The sequence below is a fragment of the Pomacea canaliculata genome, linkage group LG12 (genome assembly GCF_003073045.1).
Source record: "Pomacea canaliculata isolate SZHN2017 linkage group LG12, ASM307304v1, whole genome shotgun sequence".
NCBI lineage: Eukaryota > Metazoa > Mollusca > Gastropoda > Architaenioglossa > Ampullariidae > Pomacea > Pomacea canaliculata.
In genome coordinates this window covers 15,057,814-15,079,085 of record NC_037601.1, presented here as the reverse complement: position 1 = coordinate 15,079,085, position 21,272 = coordinate 15,057,814, and the positions used below count along the sequence as shown (strand labels likewise).

Below are 21,272 nucleotides of genomic sequence, written 5' to 3'. Positions count from 1 at the left end.
CTTCTCTCTCGCCAGGCGCTCCAGCAGTCTGTTCCAACAAAAGCAGGAATCATTTTTGGATGGATAAAGCAGCCAGCATGCAGATACGTACAGATGGACAAAACAAATAGCAATCAATTATTCGCACGCACACACACCATATTTAGGTTTTCACGCTTGAAATATGACCAATGTATTCGATCATGTCAAATAAATAAAACCGCTACTTCATTTTTAAAAAAACCTCCCAGAAAGACTGCAAGACTAGACAAAGAGATCATCTTTCTAGTCTAGTTGAACCTGATATGAACTTTATGCTAAATGGTAGACTGCCCATAAATACAAAGAGGAGGATGTGGAGCGCGCCTTAGATACCAAAAAGTTTTGTGTACCTGGCATACTCTGCATCGGAGGTGTCTGCGTGCTTTCTCCGCAGCCAGTCATGGATAAAGCCCAAGAGGTTAGCCTCACTTTCCAGCAGCACCGCCATCTCTTGGGAGGACAAGAACACATCGGAGGAGTCGCTGTTGGCGAGTAGTGCAGGCATGATGCAGGAAAGAAGGATGTAGGAGGACGTGTAAATGGTGGGCATTCTGGACACCATGGACCGCACGTGCTTTGCTGTCACGTGTACCGGAAATTAAGCTGTATTCTTTGTCACGTGCAACTCCTGTCAAACTTTAGGTAGAACAACAATCGAGCATCTTTTTCTCTACAGTTTTTTTTTTATTATGCAGTCACAAGCATGCAGATATTCTTTCTGTATACGTTATACAAGAAACATTCTATTATTGTGCTTTTTCTAAGCTGTGCATTTAATTATAATTTTACTGATGTCCATACAAACACAAAAATCGTTTCACTTGCATAGTTGGACCACGAACTAATATCCCATGGTTGTACGAGTTAATTTCTAAGTAATTCATGTTTGTGGGCTCTATTTTTAATCGAATTTAAAGACATTAAGAGTACAACTAGGCGGATGACCCATACTTTCTCGCTGCTCTCCAGTATATACTGGTAGCTGATCGGAGTTGTAGAAACCCACGAAGACCAAACATCTATGTGTGAGTGTGAACAATTATTTACACAGAGTCAGTACACAAATTTTGGTTTTGAAAGGTTATTTGTGCACAGAGACGGGAATCAATCATTCTGCTATTTTATTTTTTTTTTTAGAATTTATGTCTGTAAAATGTGGAACAAAGGTAAGTAGTAGAGAATGTTATAAGGTACACGGCATGTCATTTAGTCACTTTTAAACATTCAACATTAGATTTGAAGAAGGAAACAAACGCAAGCAAAACATATCTTCTACTGAGCTCACTCGGTAAGTTCACAAAGTTCAACTTCATCCGCGAGCACTCACCTCAATGTAGTAAAAGTCTGATATAGATATCCTAAAACCTGCAGTTGGTACAGTTTGTTCTAGCACATCCAGGTGAGGACACAGAGGAAGGCAGCCGGGGAACGTGTGAAATATGAGAGAAGATGCCAGGTATTGTCATGCATACGCCGCCGCGGGTGAGCTACACAAACACAGTCCTGAAAATGGAACGAGGATTTACTTACATACTGGGTGGTATATGGCAGTTCTTTCTGCGTCATAACTTTCGAGTCTCGGGCCAGGTGAGAATTAATGTGGTGCAAACTGCTGTCACCGTCAGATAGTTCCTGACAGCATGATAGGAATTCTTTTGGGCAGGGCATAATAAGGTTTGTTGCAAATGCGAGACTCCACATGTTCACTTCCCTGACTACGACAAATAATTTAGAAAAATTATCAAGACTATTTTTTTACCAGGACTCTCTAAATTTTTTTTTGAAATAAAACGTTTGAAAGATGTATGTTACAGTGTGTTTCATCTAACTCTCAAAGTGTCAGGTCGTATATCTTGTCTGTATATAGATTGTCCAACAGCTCCATTCAAGACAGAAACTTAATGCCTCATTTCCGAGTATCGTTTCTCCTCATATATTTTGGAGCAATCACGCAACACACCCCTGTGTATCTGAATGAACGGTCACTGCAATGAAAGGATATACTTCCAAGAAAGAAACATCTTTCCGTTGGTAGTGGTAGACTAGTTTATTTTGTCCCCAAGACCAGATATTTACCCGTCGTCACTCTCACCAATACCGACACGGAAGACGTGGTTGACATGTCCTTTGATCTTTTGGGGATATACAGAATGACAGACCATTATGTTTAATAATGTCTCATCAGTGATGTATAAAAAAAAAAAAAAATTGAAGGATATTCCACTAACGTTTCATCGACATGTCACAAGTTCGCTGTCAGGGTCGAATTCTCGAACATCTGCATGTCTTCAATAGGAAGATATGTGAATAGGGGACAAAGAACAATTTAATTTATATCTTTCTTTTTTTTTGCTGTTGTAAAATTTTGATTGTATAGTAACTAGAAACATAAGGCTAACAAAGGTCATCCCTTATCATTCTTTGAACGGATCTCTGGATCGCACGAGCAGCGCCACTCACATGGTCTTGATAAAACAAGATGCCCTTATTTTAGTGTATTTTATTGGAGCCCTCAGTTGTTTGTCAGTCTACCCGGCAGAGGAGAGGTGAAAGCAGTTCCCCTACTTTTCTGTGTAACAACTGTCACAGGCGAACTTGATAGTCCTCAGGTATCCGTCAGGGAATAAAGGCACATATATAGATTATGTGGTCCACACCTTTCGTCAACATACATTTTTGTGTCCGGTTCATTTCCACCAGGGCATGGCAGTTTTCTTGATAAACAACTCTGACAAAAAATAACATTTAGATCTAACACCCTGTACACTCATCATATAAATAGTGGAGGTGGTGGTGGGAGTAGGGAAAGAAAGACCACATGCCACAGGAACCTGATGTTTCCAAAATGGTGGAATTTGTTGACATTTGTATATTACCTTTCATACATGTTTACTGTCCTCCACATACTCTAAGTCCCTTTCATACACAGTTACTATCCTCAACGCAATTCAGGTCGGCGCATTCCACAAAGTGCTTAGCATGGTTTTCAGAAATTGTGTTTGTGTTTGTGTTCACTTCAATACAAAATCTCAGGTTCAAGTTTGTCCATGCACATGTCATCTTGGCAAAGGCGGATGCTAACAAACAACTATATAAAATATGCAAGCCGAAAGACTATTTTATAAGTATAGCGTATTCGTATATCTTCAGTTTCTGTATCCGCTTTGTGAATTTTGAGTGAAGCGTGCATCACTGTGAGCGACTGAGAGGTTACAAAGGTCATTGTACGGGTGACAAAGCATGCTGGGTGAGATAACTATCATGGCTTTAACATGGGAAGAGATTTTCGATGGCTTGACTCAGCAGGTGAAAGATGTCTGGGGGATTATATAACTATAGTTCTTAGTCATTGTGAGAAAAAGGAAAATTTCCTTGGACAAAAAAAGACTTACCTCCCGAACCCGTGCAAAGCGAAGACCACGACAAAGACGGAAAAAACGACACAAATACGCGGTTTAATTAAAAAAAATATATATACCCAAACACGAATACACAAACTCAAAAAAAAAAAAAGGATAAAAAATACACATACGAGTACTCGCCAAAACACAACAACAAACGGGGACTGCACCCCCCTCCCCCCCGCAAAGAAAAATCAAAACAAAATTTACACAAAGTAGTAAATAAAAGCGAGCGCTGCAGCACAGCACAGTCAGTTAAGTGTAGACGACCCTAAGTTTTTAATACTTCACACAGATCATGAGCATGGGACGCTCAGTTGACAGGGGCTGTGACCAATCGCCAGCGCCCACGACACCCAAGCCACGTCAAAGCGCGTGAACGCTTTTCACGCCTAAACCGTGGACAGGGAAGGGAGGGGCCCGAACAGTGCACCCTTGAGCAACCACCGGCAGCACACAGCACTCAAGCCGACGTCACGTGACGTAGCAAGAGCGTGACGTCAGGCACTGTTACAGTCAGCGGGAGGAGGCCTTGACCTTTTCCCCGTGAACTAAACAAAACTAGCCGTCAACCGTCGTCTGCTGTGAGCTGCCTGACTGAAACAGGAGCGTCCCCAGGCGCTGACAGAAAGGTCCGACATCATGACACGTGACATATCTGCCTCCTAAAGACAAAGCAACGCGAGTTTAAACCCATCGCCTGTCAAGACTAAAGAACGATCACAGAAGTCAAAACAACAATGTCAATACCTATCCCCCAAAACACGGGAATGACTGCACAGGCTAAGGCACAACCCATACTACACTAATGAAACTCGACAAGAAAAATAGAAACATCGCCAAACTGCGTAACCGACATCTTCATCCTCCTAATGTTGAAGGTAACTGGTCGTCCAAAACGCATAAGACGGGGATAGAGACCTGCTTAAGAAGTCTGCCTCTATATATCCTATCTCTTTTAATTTTCTTAACACACGCTTCACGCAATTCTTTAAATTGAGTTTTTTTTTATTTAGCAAGCTTTATTTCATGCATGTTTAAGTACACGTACTATATATAGTCTTTTCTTAATCTCTTCAACTTCATTTGTTCATATATACATCTGATACAAACTCATTAAAAAAATATATCGACACCATTGAAGCCAACTAACCTTAAAGAAATCATAATGTGGAGTGTAAAAACCGCCAATACCATAATTCACGACCTGAAAGTTCACAGAGAGCACGAATTAGTGAAACAAAAAAAAAAATGGTATATACAATGCCTGTACACTCATCATATAAATAGTTGAGGTGGTGGTGGTAGAAAGTCCACATACCATAGGAACCTGATGTTTCCAAAATGGTGGAATTTGTTGACATTTGCATATTACCTTTCATACATGTTTACTGTCCTCCACATACTCTAAGTCCCTGTCATACACAGTTACTATCCTCAACGGAATTCACGTCGGTGCATTCCACAAAGTGCTTAGCATGGTTTTCAGAAATTGCTCGTGTTTGTGTTCCCTTCCCCTTCAGTAACCATATTGCGAGTTTTATTGGCCAGCTGAAAAAAATCTACACACCAGTGTACATGTTAGTACTGATTCCTAATGTGAAGAAACTGATTTTTTATGCAAAAATATTATTAATATAAATCTGCCATTAACATTTGATAACAGTAATCACAAAATATCAGCTGCCATTTATATCTAGACTCTTGCATGTTCATTATCCCGATGTCAACTTCTTTGGCAAATTTTGTTTGATTTCACAGGTAATATGAAACTCCCTTAGCTCATTTACAAAGGGTATCAAATCCTGCATATGCCGTGCAAGACTGAGGTTCTTTCCTTTTATACTGTAGCAAAATTTTACCACCCATGACCCTTTGGCTACTAAAAATTTATAAATAAAGCCTCTGTCTGAAAACTGCATCCAAAAAAAAAAAAGTACTATATAAAAAAAATTCCATATGTATATGTATTTCAAATATCTGACAATCAAGTTAAAACTGAATGCCCTAAAATAATTCCACACGTAAACAGTGCTTTATTATTCTTGAAGTAAATTTATTATGTTTCCCAAACAGCATTTCATATTAATTCATATACACACAGTTTTAGACGCAGCCATTGCACTTAAGCAGCATACTTTCCTCAACATTCTTAAATGATCAAAATTTATCATTTTCCATGATGCAAAAGTTCATGCAATATCATGTCGATTTATACTGCATGACCGGCTGTTTATCTTGCGTTTTACAAACAACACTGTGAACAATATGCAAGCAGCCTTCTTCAACAAAAACTTCTGCTGTCTACTACAACAAATCCACCATCTCTCAGCCAGCAAGTCACACCAACGTTTAGTCAGTACAACACTTAGTCACAACCACAAGAAGTGCTAATCAAATGTCATGGATATTATGTTTGAACTTATGTGACTGTATTCTACTTGCACCTCACTCTGTGAAAGATTTGTGCATTACCCTGCTTTGCAACCTCAGACACGGTGTAATAACAAAAAAAATAATAATCAACTGTAACAGCAGCACATCATGAATCACTACGGCCAAACTTAAGGAATTGGAACAGTACCTACCCTTTTAATCTGTCTGTGTGTGTGTAGAGGGTAGTAGTAAGTGGGGGAGGGGAGAAATGCTGCCTAAGATGTGAACCTGTTAAAACATCCACTTCTTAGTATGTCAAACTGTTACACAAGATCAGATTCTCTCAGTAATAAAATTTATGTATTTAAATATGCTGACAGCCATTGGCAATATACTTTTAATCTTCAATAATTTTATTTTGGAGTCTGTTCCTGTTTATGATAACAGTTTTCAAAATAGTTTTTAACAATTTCTTTAGCCACTGCAGCTGGAGTAACAGAATAACAAGAGGTAGTGAACTTTCATCATCTCCACACATGGTGGTCACCAGAAGGTAGTAATTTTAAATATTTGAGAAAATGTGCATTATTCTTGACAGCATTTCACATGTGTACAGTCAGGCCTGAGAAGTGGGGAGGGACAGGTGGATCTGTTGATTCCGGGCCTGTGGCTGTGAAGGAAGGCAGGCCTTGGTCAGTGGATTTTTTTCCTTCTTCTCTTCCCTTTCTTTTTCTTTGAAAGAAAAGTTGAAGTAACATTCCTCACTTGAGGGCTTTTTTCTATGGAGTGGGGTACTACAAGTTTAATCTTTTAATGTCATGTTTCCTCATTTATTAACAACTCACATTTAAACAACTCTATGTTCAAGTAGTGAGGTAGATCCTAGTGCACTTGTCCTTATGTTTGCATTCTATGTTACTTTAGTAAATGAAATGTAGACATTGACACTCGAATTGTCAGCATATACTGGGACAATAATTTATGATTTTCAATTTCAAGGGGCCTGAAAAGATTGTCTACCATGGGGCCCATGCTGGCTCTAGGTCAGTCTAGGAGGACCTGTGTACAGTTTAACCATTTACATCATGTCAATTAAAAAGAGAAAGATGTCATTTAAGTGTTAAATCAACCAAGCTGTGCATCCTACCACACCAGCAATTTCTAAAACAAAATCAGCATCTGTAGTGTTCTTTTAATTAACTTGGAGAATAAATAAAATCGAGACACACATGCACACCTCTGAATACAATTTCAAAATTTGTCTGGCTGTAACTTGATTTCCTCACTTAACCGCTTCTCTACTAGCGGGAAAAGGTTTTGGTCATAAGGTATGCTGCAACTCACAAACACCTGTTTTCCTGTGGATTTCGCTGAAAGAAAACAGATGGAAATGATAAGAACACATATTATCAACAGATGTACACTTCAGAACTATACAAACTTCATACTGTAAAACTTAAGTCCTGGGCTAATATCCAACTGGGTTGAATAAAATTTTAAAATTATGAACAGAAATGTCAGCGCTTTTTTCCTTAAGCATGAATTACAAATTGCAAACATTCTGTCATCTGATGAACTCTACAATCAACAAACCTAATTTCTGTGCAATAGTAAGAGAAACTGTATCACTTGTGTCTCCATACACAATGCTGCCAGTTGGTACACCCTTGTCCTGAACAAAAGATATAGATGCATTTGTAAATGATAATATTTAGACAAATAAATGATATTGTTGCCCTGAAAAAAAAGCAGTTAGCATGCAGATAATCAAGGCATCAGGTGTGTGTGTGTCACGATCGCGAGGTCATAGTCTATCTGCAATATATGTTAAAGCTAAAGTAACAAGATGTGCATGTGTGGGTTATTATTATTACTAAAATATACGTGTATTGCACTCAGTGTGTTCATTAGCAATAACAAGATTGAAGAAAATGGTGTTAATTGTAAAAACTTAAACACAATCCTGCCCCAAACACTATTCTTTAATCGATTCTACATTTTCGAAATGTGTTGATGAAACATTATTTTCATACACATCTACTGCAAAACTCGGCATTTCACTCACATATTTCGTTCGCATAGCAACTGCTAAGTTAGACAGAACTGGTTTGATGCCAATGAATACTTGAAAACTGTTACAAAGTTTAATGACATGGAAGTATACATCATTTCCTAATAATCTGTCAGAAAAATCATGGACTGAAATTTGAGGGTCAGAGACAGCAGTACTCGACATTTTTCCCTCCACGTCCATTTTTAAAACCGAGGTCGCTATTAATAGTCTTCCCACAATGCAGCGTAATACTCCCAACGGAAAACGGACATCTGCCTATTTGAATACATTAGCGCGCGCTCAGCTCATGTAATGCAAAAATATAAAAACCCGAAAGGAATAATAATGACGAAATATTACTTGACTAGTGGATTTTACAACTGTTCTGTGTCTATACATCTCATCAAGTGCTAAGTGGTAATTTAGTTTGCGTAAAATAGTCCATTTTATGAATGACCAATGAGATAGACTGCTTTCAGAGGTCACCCGCGCGTAAGGATACTTGACGGCGAGGACTACTATAAAGAATCAAGCAAATTTTAGCGCGCTCATCAACTGTCACCTCACATCAAAAAGAAAATGCGTGAAATAGTACATCTCCAGGCTGGCCAGTGCGGTAATCAAATTGGTGCTAAGGTAGGTTTATGCTTAAATACCTGGTACTTTTAATTGTAGCAGAGTGATCTGGAACCGGTTCAAAACCCTCGACAGAACTTGAGCTCAGGCACAGTGATTACTCATCGTTAGAAGTACTCATGATATTCATTGGCGATTAATAAGAAGCTTATCCTTCGAAGTTATTAAAAGGTTGACATTTTACAATAGTAGAAGCAGTTAGCTGTTCATTTAATATGTGTGAAATGAAAAAGCTGTAGCCTTAAGCATATTATAATTTGTGGTGGCCAGCACCATGACTGTCATGGCGCCGTCATCAGTATGAAGCATACAGTCACTGCCAAACTGGTGTTTACCGGTTTTTATTTCAAAAGACAGCATACGACCCCAAATGTCCGTGTACTTTTGTCTGTAACCTGTGTACAAAGCATTTCTGCCTGTATCTGGACAAAATCTCAGGTTCAAGTCAGTCAATGCACATGTCATCTTGGCAAAGGCGGATGCCAACAGCCAACCTTATAATATATGCAAGCCCAAGGATTATTTTATAATTATGGCGTATTCGTATATCTTCAGTTTCTGTATCCGCTTTGTGAATTTTGAGTGAAGCGTGCATCACTGTGAGTGACTGAGAGGTTACAAAGGTCATTGTACGGGTGACAAAGCATGCTGGGTGAGATAACTATCATGTCTTTAACATGGGAAGAGATTTTCGATGGCTTGACTCAGCGGGTGAAAGATGTCTGGGGGATTAGTTCTTAGTCATTGTGAGAAATAGGAAAATTTCCTTGGACACAAAAGTTTGTTTTGCAGCTGCAAGACTTTCATTTAATAATTGTATTGTATCATGGTAATCTTGCTCATTTTCAAAAATTACATTTAATGCAGATTTTTAAAAAAGAAGTATTAGAGAATTTTAGTTACTGAAGAAACTGTCTTTTTCAGTTTTGGGAGGTGATATCTGATGAACATGGTATCGATCCTACCGGAACATACCATGGTGACTCCGATCTGCAGCTGGAACGTATCAACGTTTACTACAATGAAGCTTCAGGTCATTTAATAAATTTATTTCTTTACACTAACAAAATAGATACTAAAATAGCATACGCTTCAAATGTATTTTTAGGGAAGATGCTAGTGCTAAACTAATAAAAATCATGCTACATAAATTAGAATGGTTTCTCAACTGTCAGTTTAAGCAAAAAGTAATGCTTTGGTAGTGTGCAAGTCATGTCATACATTCACTTGCTCTTACATGCAGACTTGGTTTGGTAGGATAGGAGGCTTTTTGCAGAAGATAACCGCTACTACTGCAAAAAGATCATGTCGGGTCAAAACAGGATTTAGTGAACTGAGGAACTAATAGTAAACTTGATGTTATACAAAATTTGTTGTCTAGTTTAAAATTTTTTGGGTAAACGTAGTCACAATATCTGTGACTTTTTAATATAAAAAAAAACCCATTGAAACATGAGACAGACCGATTTGCATCTTTTAAAAAAATCATAGGATTAAAATAACAGGACAACAGCTGCTTTTTTACAGGGTTCCCAGGTCCTTTTATTTTTTTTTTTATTGTATAATTTGAATCGATGTTTTTCGATTTTATCGTATTGCAGGTGCGCAAGTATGCTTTTTCAGGAGAAGTGGCTAAAGAGACAAGTATAAAGACTCGAGCAATAACATTTGGCACAATGTGCTGCCTGCAAAATATCTCTGAATCTTTCATCAATGGCGAAAGTGTTCTGAAACAGCACATGGTTACCGAACACCAAGGCAAATAAAAGTATTTCTGAAAGATGCGCGCTTTTGTGTAACTGTAATCGAGTCACAGACAGACGGCACCGACCAGCTTTGTGTCAGTCCCAGATAACTTTGTTTGGTAGCTGAGTCAGGGGCTGGTAACAACTGGGCCAAGGGTCATTACACCGAAGGTGCAGAGACTTGTGGACTCAGAATTCTTTGATGTTGTAACGCAAAAGAAGTTTTAATAAGCTGTAGACATGTATGCTATGAACATGCCTTCAGGGCTTCCAGAAACTGACGCACTCTTATTGGTGGAGGCACTGGCTCGGGTATGGGTACCCTCCTCATCTCCAAGATTCGTGAAGAATACCCCGATCGCATCATGTTGTCCTTTTCTGTTGTTCCCTCACCTAAAGTGAGTATAAAGTGTATATGCTTCTATGGTCTTGCTTCTTTCAAAAATGATAAAGCTTAGAAAAAGGCAGTCCTAAGCTATTACCTTAAATTTGGTACTTTTAATCAGGTAGTAATACTAAAATGTGAAATTGACTATTTGCAAACTAATTTAAATCTTCACAGCACAAAATTAGCTAATAAAAGGAGGAAAAAAGCTAGTCTAAAGTTATGAACGATATTTTCAGGAATGCAGGGTTAAATTGCTACAGTAATATTGCTGTGGATATATATCGCAGAAACTTTCTCTAAGCAGGCCATCTTCGTAAGAGGTTACAAAATTTTGAAATATACCTATTCCATGATACCCTGGAATATCAAAAATTCAACGTAACTTTATTTTTTGATAGGTGGACTGCTGTATAATTACTTAATCTTTTATTTGAAGTAAACTTAACTTAGCCAAAGTTGAACTATTGTTAACTGCACTGTGTATGTAATGATTGCAGCTGGCACTTAGAATGTGTGACATTATTGTGTCATATTTTCTTCAAACTTTGTAAGATCTAAAATCATTTGCCATGAATAAGTAAACGTGAAGGTATGCAAGCAAGCTATTTTCTGTATGAAAAATTATTGTATTATTTGCAAGAAATTGTCACATCAAACTGCAAGGATTTAATATATTCGTACATGTCCAGAAGTTTGCTTATGATTTATTCATCATTGAGGTATACTTTAAAACATCTTCAGTTTCACATAAAAGAAATTTTTTTTTATATCAGCTGTGCTTCAAGAATTTTTTTCTCTTTTGCACAGGTTTCCGACACTGTGGTGGAGCCTTACAATGCAACCCTGTCTGTTCACCAGCTTGTTGAGAATACTGATGAAAGCTACTGCATTGACAATGAAGCTTTGTATGACATTTGCTTCAGGACATTGAAGCTGACAACACCAACCTATGGTGATCTCAATCACCTTGTCTCGGCAACCATGTCTGGTGTCACAACTTGTTTGCGTTTCCCTGGTCAGCTCAATGCAGATTTGCGCAAATTGGCCGTCAACATGGTTCCCTTCCCTCGTCTCCATTTCTTCATGCCAGGCTTTGCTCCCCTGACCTCCCGTGGCTCTCAGCAGTACCGGGCTTTGACTGTGCCAGAGCTGACCCAGCAGATGTTTGATTCCAAGAACATGATGGCTGCCTGCGATCCTCGTCACGGCCGATACCTGACTGTGGCCGCCATCTTTCGTGGGCGCATGTCCATGAAGGAAGTGGATGAACAAATGCTGAATGTCCAGAACAAGAACAGCAGCTACTTCGTAGAGTGGATCCCCAACAATGTCAAGACTGCTGTCTGCGACATCCCACCACGAGGTCTCAAGATGTCAGCTACCTTCATAGGAAACTCTACAGCCATCCAAGAGCTGTTCAAGCGGATCTCCGAGCAGTTCACAGCCATGTTCCGACGCAAAGCTTTCCTGCACTGGTACACAGGGGAGGGCATGGATGAGATGGAATTCACAGAGGCCGAGTCCAACATGAACGACCTGGTGTCTGAATACCAGCAATATCAGGATGCCACTGCAGAAGAAGAGGGAGAGCTTGAAGAAGAGGAAGAGGAGGAAGCATAATATTTATACATTTGAACTGTATCATTCTGTCTTCTAAGAATTCAAAATATGAACTGATCAAGTATTGCAAGTGTTGAACATGGACAATTATGATCAGTAAAATGGAAATTAAAACATGTCTTAAGTTTTGTTCCTTTAAATATTGTGATTGTCTTGTAATTTTAAAAAATAACCTACATTTACAGACTGAAATGACTTTAAAAAAAAGTCTGCTTGTCCTGAATAGCCTATAGCAAAAGTGCTATGTGATGACCACAGTTAAAAAGACAAGACGGAAAAACACCTGCATAACCAACTTTGCTGCATGCTAGCATGATCGATGTGCTTTGGCAGATTACAAAGGTTGGGATGGTGGGAAAATAAGACAAGGTGTCTCGAGGAAAAGAAGCCTTTGAAAGTTGTGAAGGTGGTCACCTGCATCCAGTAAGAAGCTAAGGAAGGAAAAATTGGCACCCAGATGTCTCTCCTGATTAGACATTCCTGTGGAAGCTTGCATGAGCAGACAGACGACCCTAGCTGGTAGTGCTTCAGCAACTCGAGTGACCAATATGCCTGTAATACAGCCTGTGAAGACTGAAATAGTAGGTATTAATTCACGTTAATGAGTGAATGCAGAAGCGGGTTAAAGGCAAATGTTAGTACGACCCTAGTAAAGAAGAGCGTGATACATGGTTTGTCACATGACGGTTATCTTTAACATTCACGACTATGCACGTGGACATAGAGGGTTGAAGGTAGGGGAGATAGCTATAGTCAGGCAACACCGCCTTAATTACGAGAGAGTCTTCTCCCTTTCTACATCGTGGTGAGCTTACGGAACATACATGACTTTGCACCATACATGACTAAATGGTAATTGTGTAAAACTACTTCAGATTGTCATGTTGCCAGTTACCATACTGTCGCTGTTTTCCACTTTGATAGTGTCACAAAGGACACTCAGCAGGGCGACTGCACATTGTTCCGAGAGAGATTTCACGTGCAGCCCGTGTCCGCGTGCAACGAGTAGTAGAGCGAGGAAAGCACAATCGTTGGCTACTTTTAGCCGTTTTCATGTCTCCAGCGTCGTTTGATTGAGAAGCCAGTTTCAGACCTGACATCAACGTGGGGGGAGGGGTGAGGGGTATGAGGACTATGTTGGATGAATTGCACGAAGTTTCCACGCGCTCTACCTCAGCTTCAACGAAAGCGCAATGACTTTGCATGCCCCCCCCCCACACACACACTTCAAACAAAATATAATCCGTGACCTCGCTACTGTAGGGGAGTAGGATCTCCCTTTCCAACCTTCGAGCGGTTCGATGGCGCACTTGTCATCAATATGGTGATGTCGGCTGTCTCCGGTTCATGTCTCGTCTCGGGCACGCTGTTCTTTCGATGCATTGACTTCTGTTTATACAGATCCGGCGGCTAATTGATATTATCTTAGTTGATGTATCAACTCCCTCAGCCCTTTACAAAGTCAGGTACAACTGTTTGGGTCACTGTAGAATGTACGTTATTAACCCCAATACCTCTAGACTAATTAAATTGTTAATGAATTCCTCTTGTTGGAGCAGAATGTCGAAAGCGAGAGGGGTAAGCACTGGTATAAAACCCACAACCGGAAAGGGGAATCAAAACCCGAAAGATTTATCAGGCCTAACTGCACGCAGTAACGAGTATGATATTTATTAGCAGACACATCAAAAGTATTAGTGCTCAGTCAAAATGTCTTTGCCGTCTGGTATGTCAACATAGACTCCTTGCTGGGGGCAGCACAACACGAAACTGCACACATATGTCTCACCACGAAAGAGAAAATACCGCTTCCTGTAGCTGGTTCGACTATACAACTACTTCTGCTTGTGACTGGCACACAAAAACAGCGAACTTGGCAGACTGGCAGTTGTCACGTGGTGTGCAGAATGCCTGGTACATGTGACGTAATCTGTGGCACAACATGTGGAGAGAGAGAACGAATTAAACAATGCATCTTAATGTTGTCCCCAGTAGGTCTCAATTCCTATAATGAACTTGCATGGGTAGGGTGTCGTGAATTCAATTAAAACAGACACATCCACGAGACTTACTTTAAATGACATGCAAGCCGGCGTTTCACCGACCTCCTCTCCCCCATTCTAGGAAAAAACTATACAAGTCTGTCGAGAGGTTTGTCACTACTCACAAGTACATCATAAACAGAAGTTAAGTGCCTACAGACATCTCGGTGACTGCAGGTTTAAACTTAAAAAAAAAAAAAGCTCTTGCATTTTTCTTACTGCATAGTATGTCACATGAGATGTACCTAACCTAGTTAGGTGTCGAGTGGGCCGAGAGTGTTGTTGAAATGGGCCACACTTAATTATACAGTGATGTCACATGCGAGACAAGGTGGCGACCAATCACAGAGCTCCTTCAAGGATGCAAGAAATTCGGGGGGTGAACTTGCTGAGAGTGTTGGCAGTGTGTCAGCTGGGTTGTTGCTGCTGCTGTCCCACGGAACTGAAACGAAACGAACAGGCTGTAACGTCACACGATGAGGGAATTGTGCACCTGCAAGCTGGCCAGTGCGGTAACCAGATAGGATCAAAGGTGAGTATAGCAAACTTCTCAGGGTTCGGGAATTGTAAAGCGACTATAGCCTGAGCGTTTAAACGACAACAACAAACAACCCCGTTGTTTGCATGAACTGCGATGCCGCATTACACATTCTTGTTGTCGGCTTAGTCGCTTAGAAGGCTTCATCGTCAGGCGCGCTGTTAAGGTGGCAGAGATGCAACCTGCTGCAATACATGTACCGTGTAGTCGAAGACAGCGACGTAGAGAACATATTTTGTGCTCGGTTGGAGCGTTGAAAGGTATGCCTGATGGCCGCCCGTACTTCAACCGAGGCATAACCTTGAAAAACCGCTAGCATAACTGCGTTTATTTTGGGTTTATCAGCAGCTCATTTTTCCATCATGCGTCATCACACATTGCCTCGTAAAACTCTCTGTGTAGCACTCATGCCTCTCCACCGCCTCCCTCCTCCCATTTACGCCGAGCACGCGCGCACACACACATAACCGTAGGTAGGATCATAAATATACCGTTGTGATAAACACTGAAATGATCGATCTTGAAAGCCACCTTGCGGAATATCCTCTTCCTCCAGCCTACCCGGTATATGCACTCCCCTCATCCCACTTCCCAACCCAACCCCTTGGCCTAAAAGTAATCTCCCTTCGTGTTTCGAGCCGTTCAGGATCGCACTGACTGCCAAAATTTGGTGCTGCAGACAGCAGGTCGAGTAGGCACATGGCACACATGCTGCAGCAGCAACCATTGAAGTACATTAATGGCAGGATGCTCGTTGTCATCGTTGTCGTAAGCGTCTTGTTCCGTCTCTCCGTTAAGTAATTGATAACTGAGTGTGAAATGTCTAGCCGTTAGGTGTAAACATATTAGCTGTGTATCAAATGTTTAGCTGTGAACACGCACGCAGAAGAAAAAGTTGACACCCGCTGGGAAATTCCTAATCAGTGGTGTAGGAAGATGCTTATCTTTTGGGGGTGCGAACTCCATGCTCACAGTAAACGACGTTCACATTCTTGTCTCCTGTGTCCATTTTAAAGGGGGGCGCTGCCCCCCCCCCAATTCTCTCTTGGTTCCTACGCCACTGTTAAAGTATCTGTATCAGAATCCGCGAAATCTAATAATTGTGAGTCAAATGTTTAGTTATCAACACACACACAAACAGGAAATTCCTAAAATTTCTTTATCGGAATGTACATCAGACATGTGGTTATGGTATGTCCGGAAAGGTCGAGCACTGGAGAGTGGAAAAAAAAGATAATTGTATCTCTAGATCAGTCTTCCGTAGGGACTAAGAGTGGGGCATTATGTGATGCAGCTTTATGATCGAGGGCTGTGACACGTTTAGGCACGATGCATGAAAGGTTATACAATTTAAAAAACCGATAGCTTAATGAACCAACAATTTTAAGTGGTCCTTTACTACACTTCAGCCCAAGATGCGGAGTTTGACAAAAGCTATGCATGTCAGCAAACATCCTTCAAAGATTAAGGTAAACAGCTTAAACAGTTTAAACATTGTGTTTGTGGTTCGTCATGAGCCCATTATTTTGCTGCAGTGATCTTTAGTCCGTGACGGCTACACATTTTTGAGAGTATAAAGAAGTTAGAGAAAGGTGGTGGTGTATTTTTTTTCCCAGGAAAGTGTTTGGGTGGCCTGATCTAGTTGGCAGGCTTACTCACAACAGATAGCGTAGACAAGCACGTGCAACGGGCCACATTGGCACAGGCCGGCCAGACATGCGCGCGCATTCCATCTGATGAACTGAGGACGTGAGTCACAGGTAGCTGACAGCCCGGCTACACTGGGCAGGTGATGGAAACAGAATACTTGTAATAGTCACATAGCGGCACCCTATATCTTTCCTCGAGTAAACACTGGAAGTCCACATCAATTCTGTAATATTCCAATATTCACTCTTTTTTTCTACTATTTACGGAAAATAGTTAACGTATAATCTTTACCTGAAAAGGTAAGATGGACATAATTAAAGAAATTAGTGTTTGTAATGCGACTTGAAATGATTTGAGAATCTGTTCGAGTTGTTATCACTATACTTCAAGATTTTATATCGCTGTAATTTTTTTCTATTTTGTTGTCAATAAATTTATGTACATGGATTATTAAGACTTTTGTATCCTATAATGGTCAAAAAATCGCGACGGCGTTCAGAAAGTCAAGGGAGTTCACTTCGTCTCAATGTCTACATTCCGTTTTAGCGTTTACCTCCCTTTGACCAGATTAATTTTTCTCACTTTTTCCCCTCCCACATTTTGGTGCCGGCCTGCAAAAGAACTACAGTTGTTCCCGATTTCAAAAAAAAAAAAAAAAAAAAAAAAGGAAATAGGACACGAAAGGTTGAGTGGTGTTTTGCGAGCAAAATAAAGGGTTTGTACTATATTATTTCATCTGCTGATCGTTGCAGCACAAAGTTGTTTTATGAACTCGAAGCAACAGGGATTACACTTACTGATCGTGTGTCACAGTTCTGGGAAGCCATATCTGACGAGCATGGCATCGACGCAGCCGGCAATTACCAGGGCGATAACGACCTTCAGTTGGAGAGGATCAGTGTCTACTTCAACGAAGCCTCAGGTGCGACAGATTTTGCACCGTCTCATTTAAAAGGGCGTCTTGTTCGTCTTGTATCTTTGCATTCTTTTTTGATTGGGCCAAAATAATTTTACATTTCTTAACACAAGATGATGTAGTGTTGAGATAGTAGATCACAATTTTTAGGTTTTTAATGATATATTCATCTGCTGTAGATGTCTGGTAACCTTATAATTATGCGTTGTGTGTTTTGTTACTATATACTAGTTGCATTTTTTTGCCCAACTAGGAAATGTTTAAAAAATTCTTATTTTGTTATACTTTTGACTTGTCTTTTACGAGAGAGGCAAATTTAGTTTGTATTCCATAATTATTGTAGCATTAAATTTAAGGAGCGTATATAATTCATTCATCAAAATTTATATCATATAAATATCATTTCATATCCTATATCATATCTATAACCAATATTTAAAGCAGTGAGTTGGAAAGTAGTGAAGCAGCACTAAACTGTTAACAGTATTTTCCACAAAAAGTTTGCACCGTGAGGACGTTGATGCCATAGTAAAAAGGGAGATAATCATTTTGTAAACATCTTTGTGTTTTGTTGCTTAATGCTTGAAAATATTTAGAGCATTTAAGAGTTCAGATGCCATTGTTCAGGACGCTTTACTAATTTTGATTTGAAGAAAATTGTTTATTCTGAATAAACCAGTAATTTAAAGTGTCTATTGGGTATTCGTGATATTTCAGGGGTTAAGTACGTCCCTCGAGCTGTTTTACTGGATCTTGAACCAGGAACAATGGATGCAGTTCGCTCAGGACCTTTTGGTCAGCTTTTCCGACCAGACAACTTTGTATACGGCCAGACAGGGGCTGGTAACAACTGGGCTAAAGGGGCACTACACCGAGGGTGCAGAACTTGTGGACTCCATCATGGACGTAGTGCGCAAGGAAGCGGAGAACTGTGACAGCTTGCAGGGTTTCCAACTGGCCCACTCGCTGGGAGGAGGGACTGGATCGGGCCTCGGAACCCTCCTCATCTCCAAAAATTCGAGAAGAGTATCCAGACCGCATCATGACCACCTTTTCTGTAGTACCCTCCCCAAAGGTATGCTTGTGGCGTTTCAGGTATTTATTTAAAACACACAAAGTGACATTTTATCCGTTATTCTGTTGTCATGTCCACGAGGGTTGTTGGGTCATTCTACCCCCGTTGTTAGTATTTTCTCTCAAATTTACGTGAGTTATGGCATATTGTGCCCCAAGAGCAAGTAATTCATAAAGAAAACTTCCACTCTGACTGGTACAGTGGTAACTATTACATACCCTCTCTCAGCTCACAACGTATGTGTTTTTTGTCTCTTCGTGTATTTGTTGCTTCTTTTACACTGACCAAATTTTCATAAATTATATAGCATTTACAAAACATAGTTACTGTATTTCACATAAATTGTCAAAGAATTGAAGTACGTATGAAATGATTTCATATAAAATGAAATTGCATACTGAAATTATAATTTAGAAATAATAAAAGTGTCATCTGGTGTCCAATTTATTTTCAATACAGTAATTAAATGACATGATTATTCTTCGAACCTGAAATCCTTCTCCTACCCCCAGCTTCATATTTTTAAAAGACCTCATTTGCTTTAAAGCAACTAGGAAATATCCAAAAGATAATAAATTATTGTCAGCAAAGCATTCTTAATACGAAATACATCTGCTTATGTAGAGCATTGGTTGACACGGTTTTGTATTATTTTCAGGTTTCTGACACCGTTGTTGAGCCGTACAATGCAACCTTGTCAGTTCATCAGTTGGTGGAAAATACTGATGAGACATTTTGTATAGACAACGAAGCGCTCTATGACATCTGTTTTAGAACCTTGAAATTGATGACACCAACCTACGGTGACTTGAATCATCTTGTTGCCTTGACAATGTCCGGTGTAACAACATGTTTACGTTTCCCAGGTCAGCTCAATGCCGACTTGCGGAAGCTCGCTGTTAACATGGTGCCATTTCCTCGCCTTCATTTTTTTATGCCTGGGTTTGTTCCTCTGACCTCCCGTGGCTCTCAGCAGTACCGGGCCCTGTCGGTGCCGGAGCTGACCCAGCAGATGTTTGATTCCAAGAACATGATGGCTGCCTGCGATCCTCGTCACGGCCGATACCTGACTGTGGCCGCCATGTTCCGTGGGCGCATGTCCATGAAGGAGGTGGATGAGCAGATGCTGAATGTCCAGAACAAGAACAGCAGCTACTTTGTGGAGTGGATCCCCAACAATGTCAAGACTGCCGTCTGCGACATCCCACCACGAGGTCTCAAGATGTCGGCTACCTTCATAGGAAACTCTACTGCCATCCAAGAGCTGTTCAAGCGGATCTCTGAGCAGTTCACGGCCATGTTCCGACGCAAAGCCTTTCCTGCACTGGTACACTGGGGAGGGCATGGATGAGATGGAATTCACAGAGGCCGAGTCCAACATGAACGACCTGGTGTCCGAGTACCAACAGTATCAGGACGCCACGTGTGACGAAGAAGTGGAGGTTGATGACGAGGAGGCAGAACCTGAATAGAAGCCTTTAATTATGTTCTGCTCTTCTTTTGTAATTCAATAATTATCTTTATAACATCTTTGTGAGCTTCTTTGTCATACTTACTTAAGAACTTTTTTCATGTGAAGCTTTACCTGAATGCTGGTGCCAAATTCTCAACGACCTACTTATATAAATATTGCACGAGTTAGCAGGTTGTGACCGCTTACAAGTACATACTGTGAAGTATACTTACAAATACATACTGTGAGACTAAATGCACAAAGGAACTCTGGTATGCCATTGTGTTCTTCCTCAGTTTGCTTTTGATCAAACTATCTATCAAACAATTATTCATTAATTCTATTGATCCTCACACTGTCATGTTTGGTTTTTATTATGTTTTTTTTAATCCTTGAAGCACTTTAAAATACATATTAAAGAGATAACATCAATGGGAGTACATGTATCTTATGATTTTAAAAACAGGCGTAACTTACAAGCAATACCAGAATAGAATTTATGTCGATAAAGATTTATGTATACAATTGTATTGATGAAGTGTCATCAATCGAAAGAAAAATGACATTTGTAAGGAAATACTTACCCAGATACAAACATAAGCAGAACAGCAGTCGTGCATTTTTGTGTGCGTGTGTGCGTGCGTGTGTGTATTTAAAAAGTATTAAACTAAGAAGGTTCACTGTGTTTGCTACTAATGGAAAAACATTATTTCATGTATGACAAGCTGAAACTGTAATAACTTTGCATGGGACACTGCTTCTCCAAATTATTAAACATATATATTCGAAAATGAGACAACACTGCCACAAATTTTTCAGTTTTTCGAATGTGTATTATAGTCGTGTAAATGAATACCAGATAGCATGCGGATGAAATATTTAATAAATTTAACGATATAAATGATCTGGGTACTGAATGTCGCAGAGGCGTGTGTCTGTAACTTCGTTGGTATATGCGTTTGAGAGTGAAGCGTTCGAGACAGTTGGCAGTTGACTAAAACAGCATATTCTTTTAAAGATTTTGTTTGAAAATGTCTGCTGTTGTCGCTGATTGGAAGGAAGGACCTCGGTCTTTTCTGACACGGCTGTCCTTAGAATCACATTTGTCGATATCTGACAAAGCGGAGCAAAAGACGATGTTAAATACAACACCTGTAAACTGACTCTTAAGGTGGAGGGACACGGTTTACATACTAAAATGATTGTAGTACTGTTAATACTTATGCCTATGTCTTGAACTGGACGCTATCCCAACATTCTTTAGTTACTGCGAAGAGAAGAAAAAGAGTTGACGATCGGGTGAGCTCACTGTTTGCAAAACTCGCTGTGTCTACACGCTACTGAATACAACAGAAATC

The 21,272-nt window shown here is 40.0% G+C and overlaps 2 protein-coding genes and 1 pseudogene across 2 annotated transcripts; 2 read left to right on the top strand and 1 right to left on the bottom strand.

Moving 5' to 3' along the window:
- Window positions 1-6,970: 6,970 nt before the first annotated feature.
- LOC112576681 (proteasome assembly chaperone 4-like) lies at window positions 6,971-8,400 on the bottom strand. The gene is made up of 3 exons (XM_025259311.1): window positions 7,864-8,400; window positions 7,392-7,470; window positions 6,971-7,168 (listed from the first exon to the last, which is right to left on the bottom strand). The coding sequence occupies exons 1-3, from the start codon at window positions 8,050-8,052 to the stop codon at window positions 7,050-7,052; spliced, it is 387 nt and encodes a 128-aa protein (XP_025115096.1). The 5' UTR covers window positions 8,053-8,400; the 3' UTR covers window positions 6,971-7,049.
- Window positions 8,401-10,494: 2,094 nt separating this feature from the next.
- LOC112576678 (tubulin beta chain) lies at window positions 10,495-12,358 on the top strand. Its single transcript, XM_025259309.1, has 2 exons — window positions 10,495-10,630; window positions 11,428-12,358. Exons 1-2 carry the CDS (start codon window positions 10,547-10,549, stop codon window positions 12,238-12,240), a joined length of 897 nt encoding a protein of 298 aa, XP_025115094.1. The 5' UTR covers window positions 10,495-10,546; the 3' UTR covers window positions 12,241-12,358.
- A 2,270-nt stretch (window positions 12,359-14,628) lies between these two features.
- LOC112577097 lies at window positions 14,629-20,815 on the top strand (annotated as a pseudogene).
- Window positions 20,816-21,272: the final 457 nt, after the last annotated feature.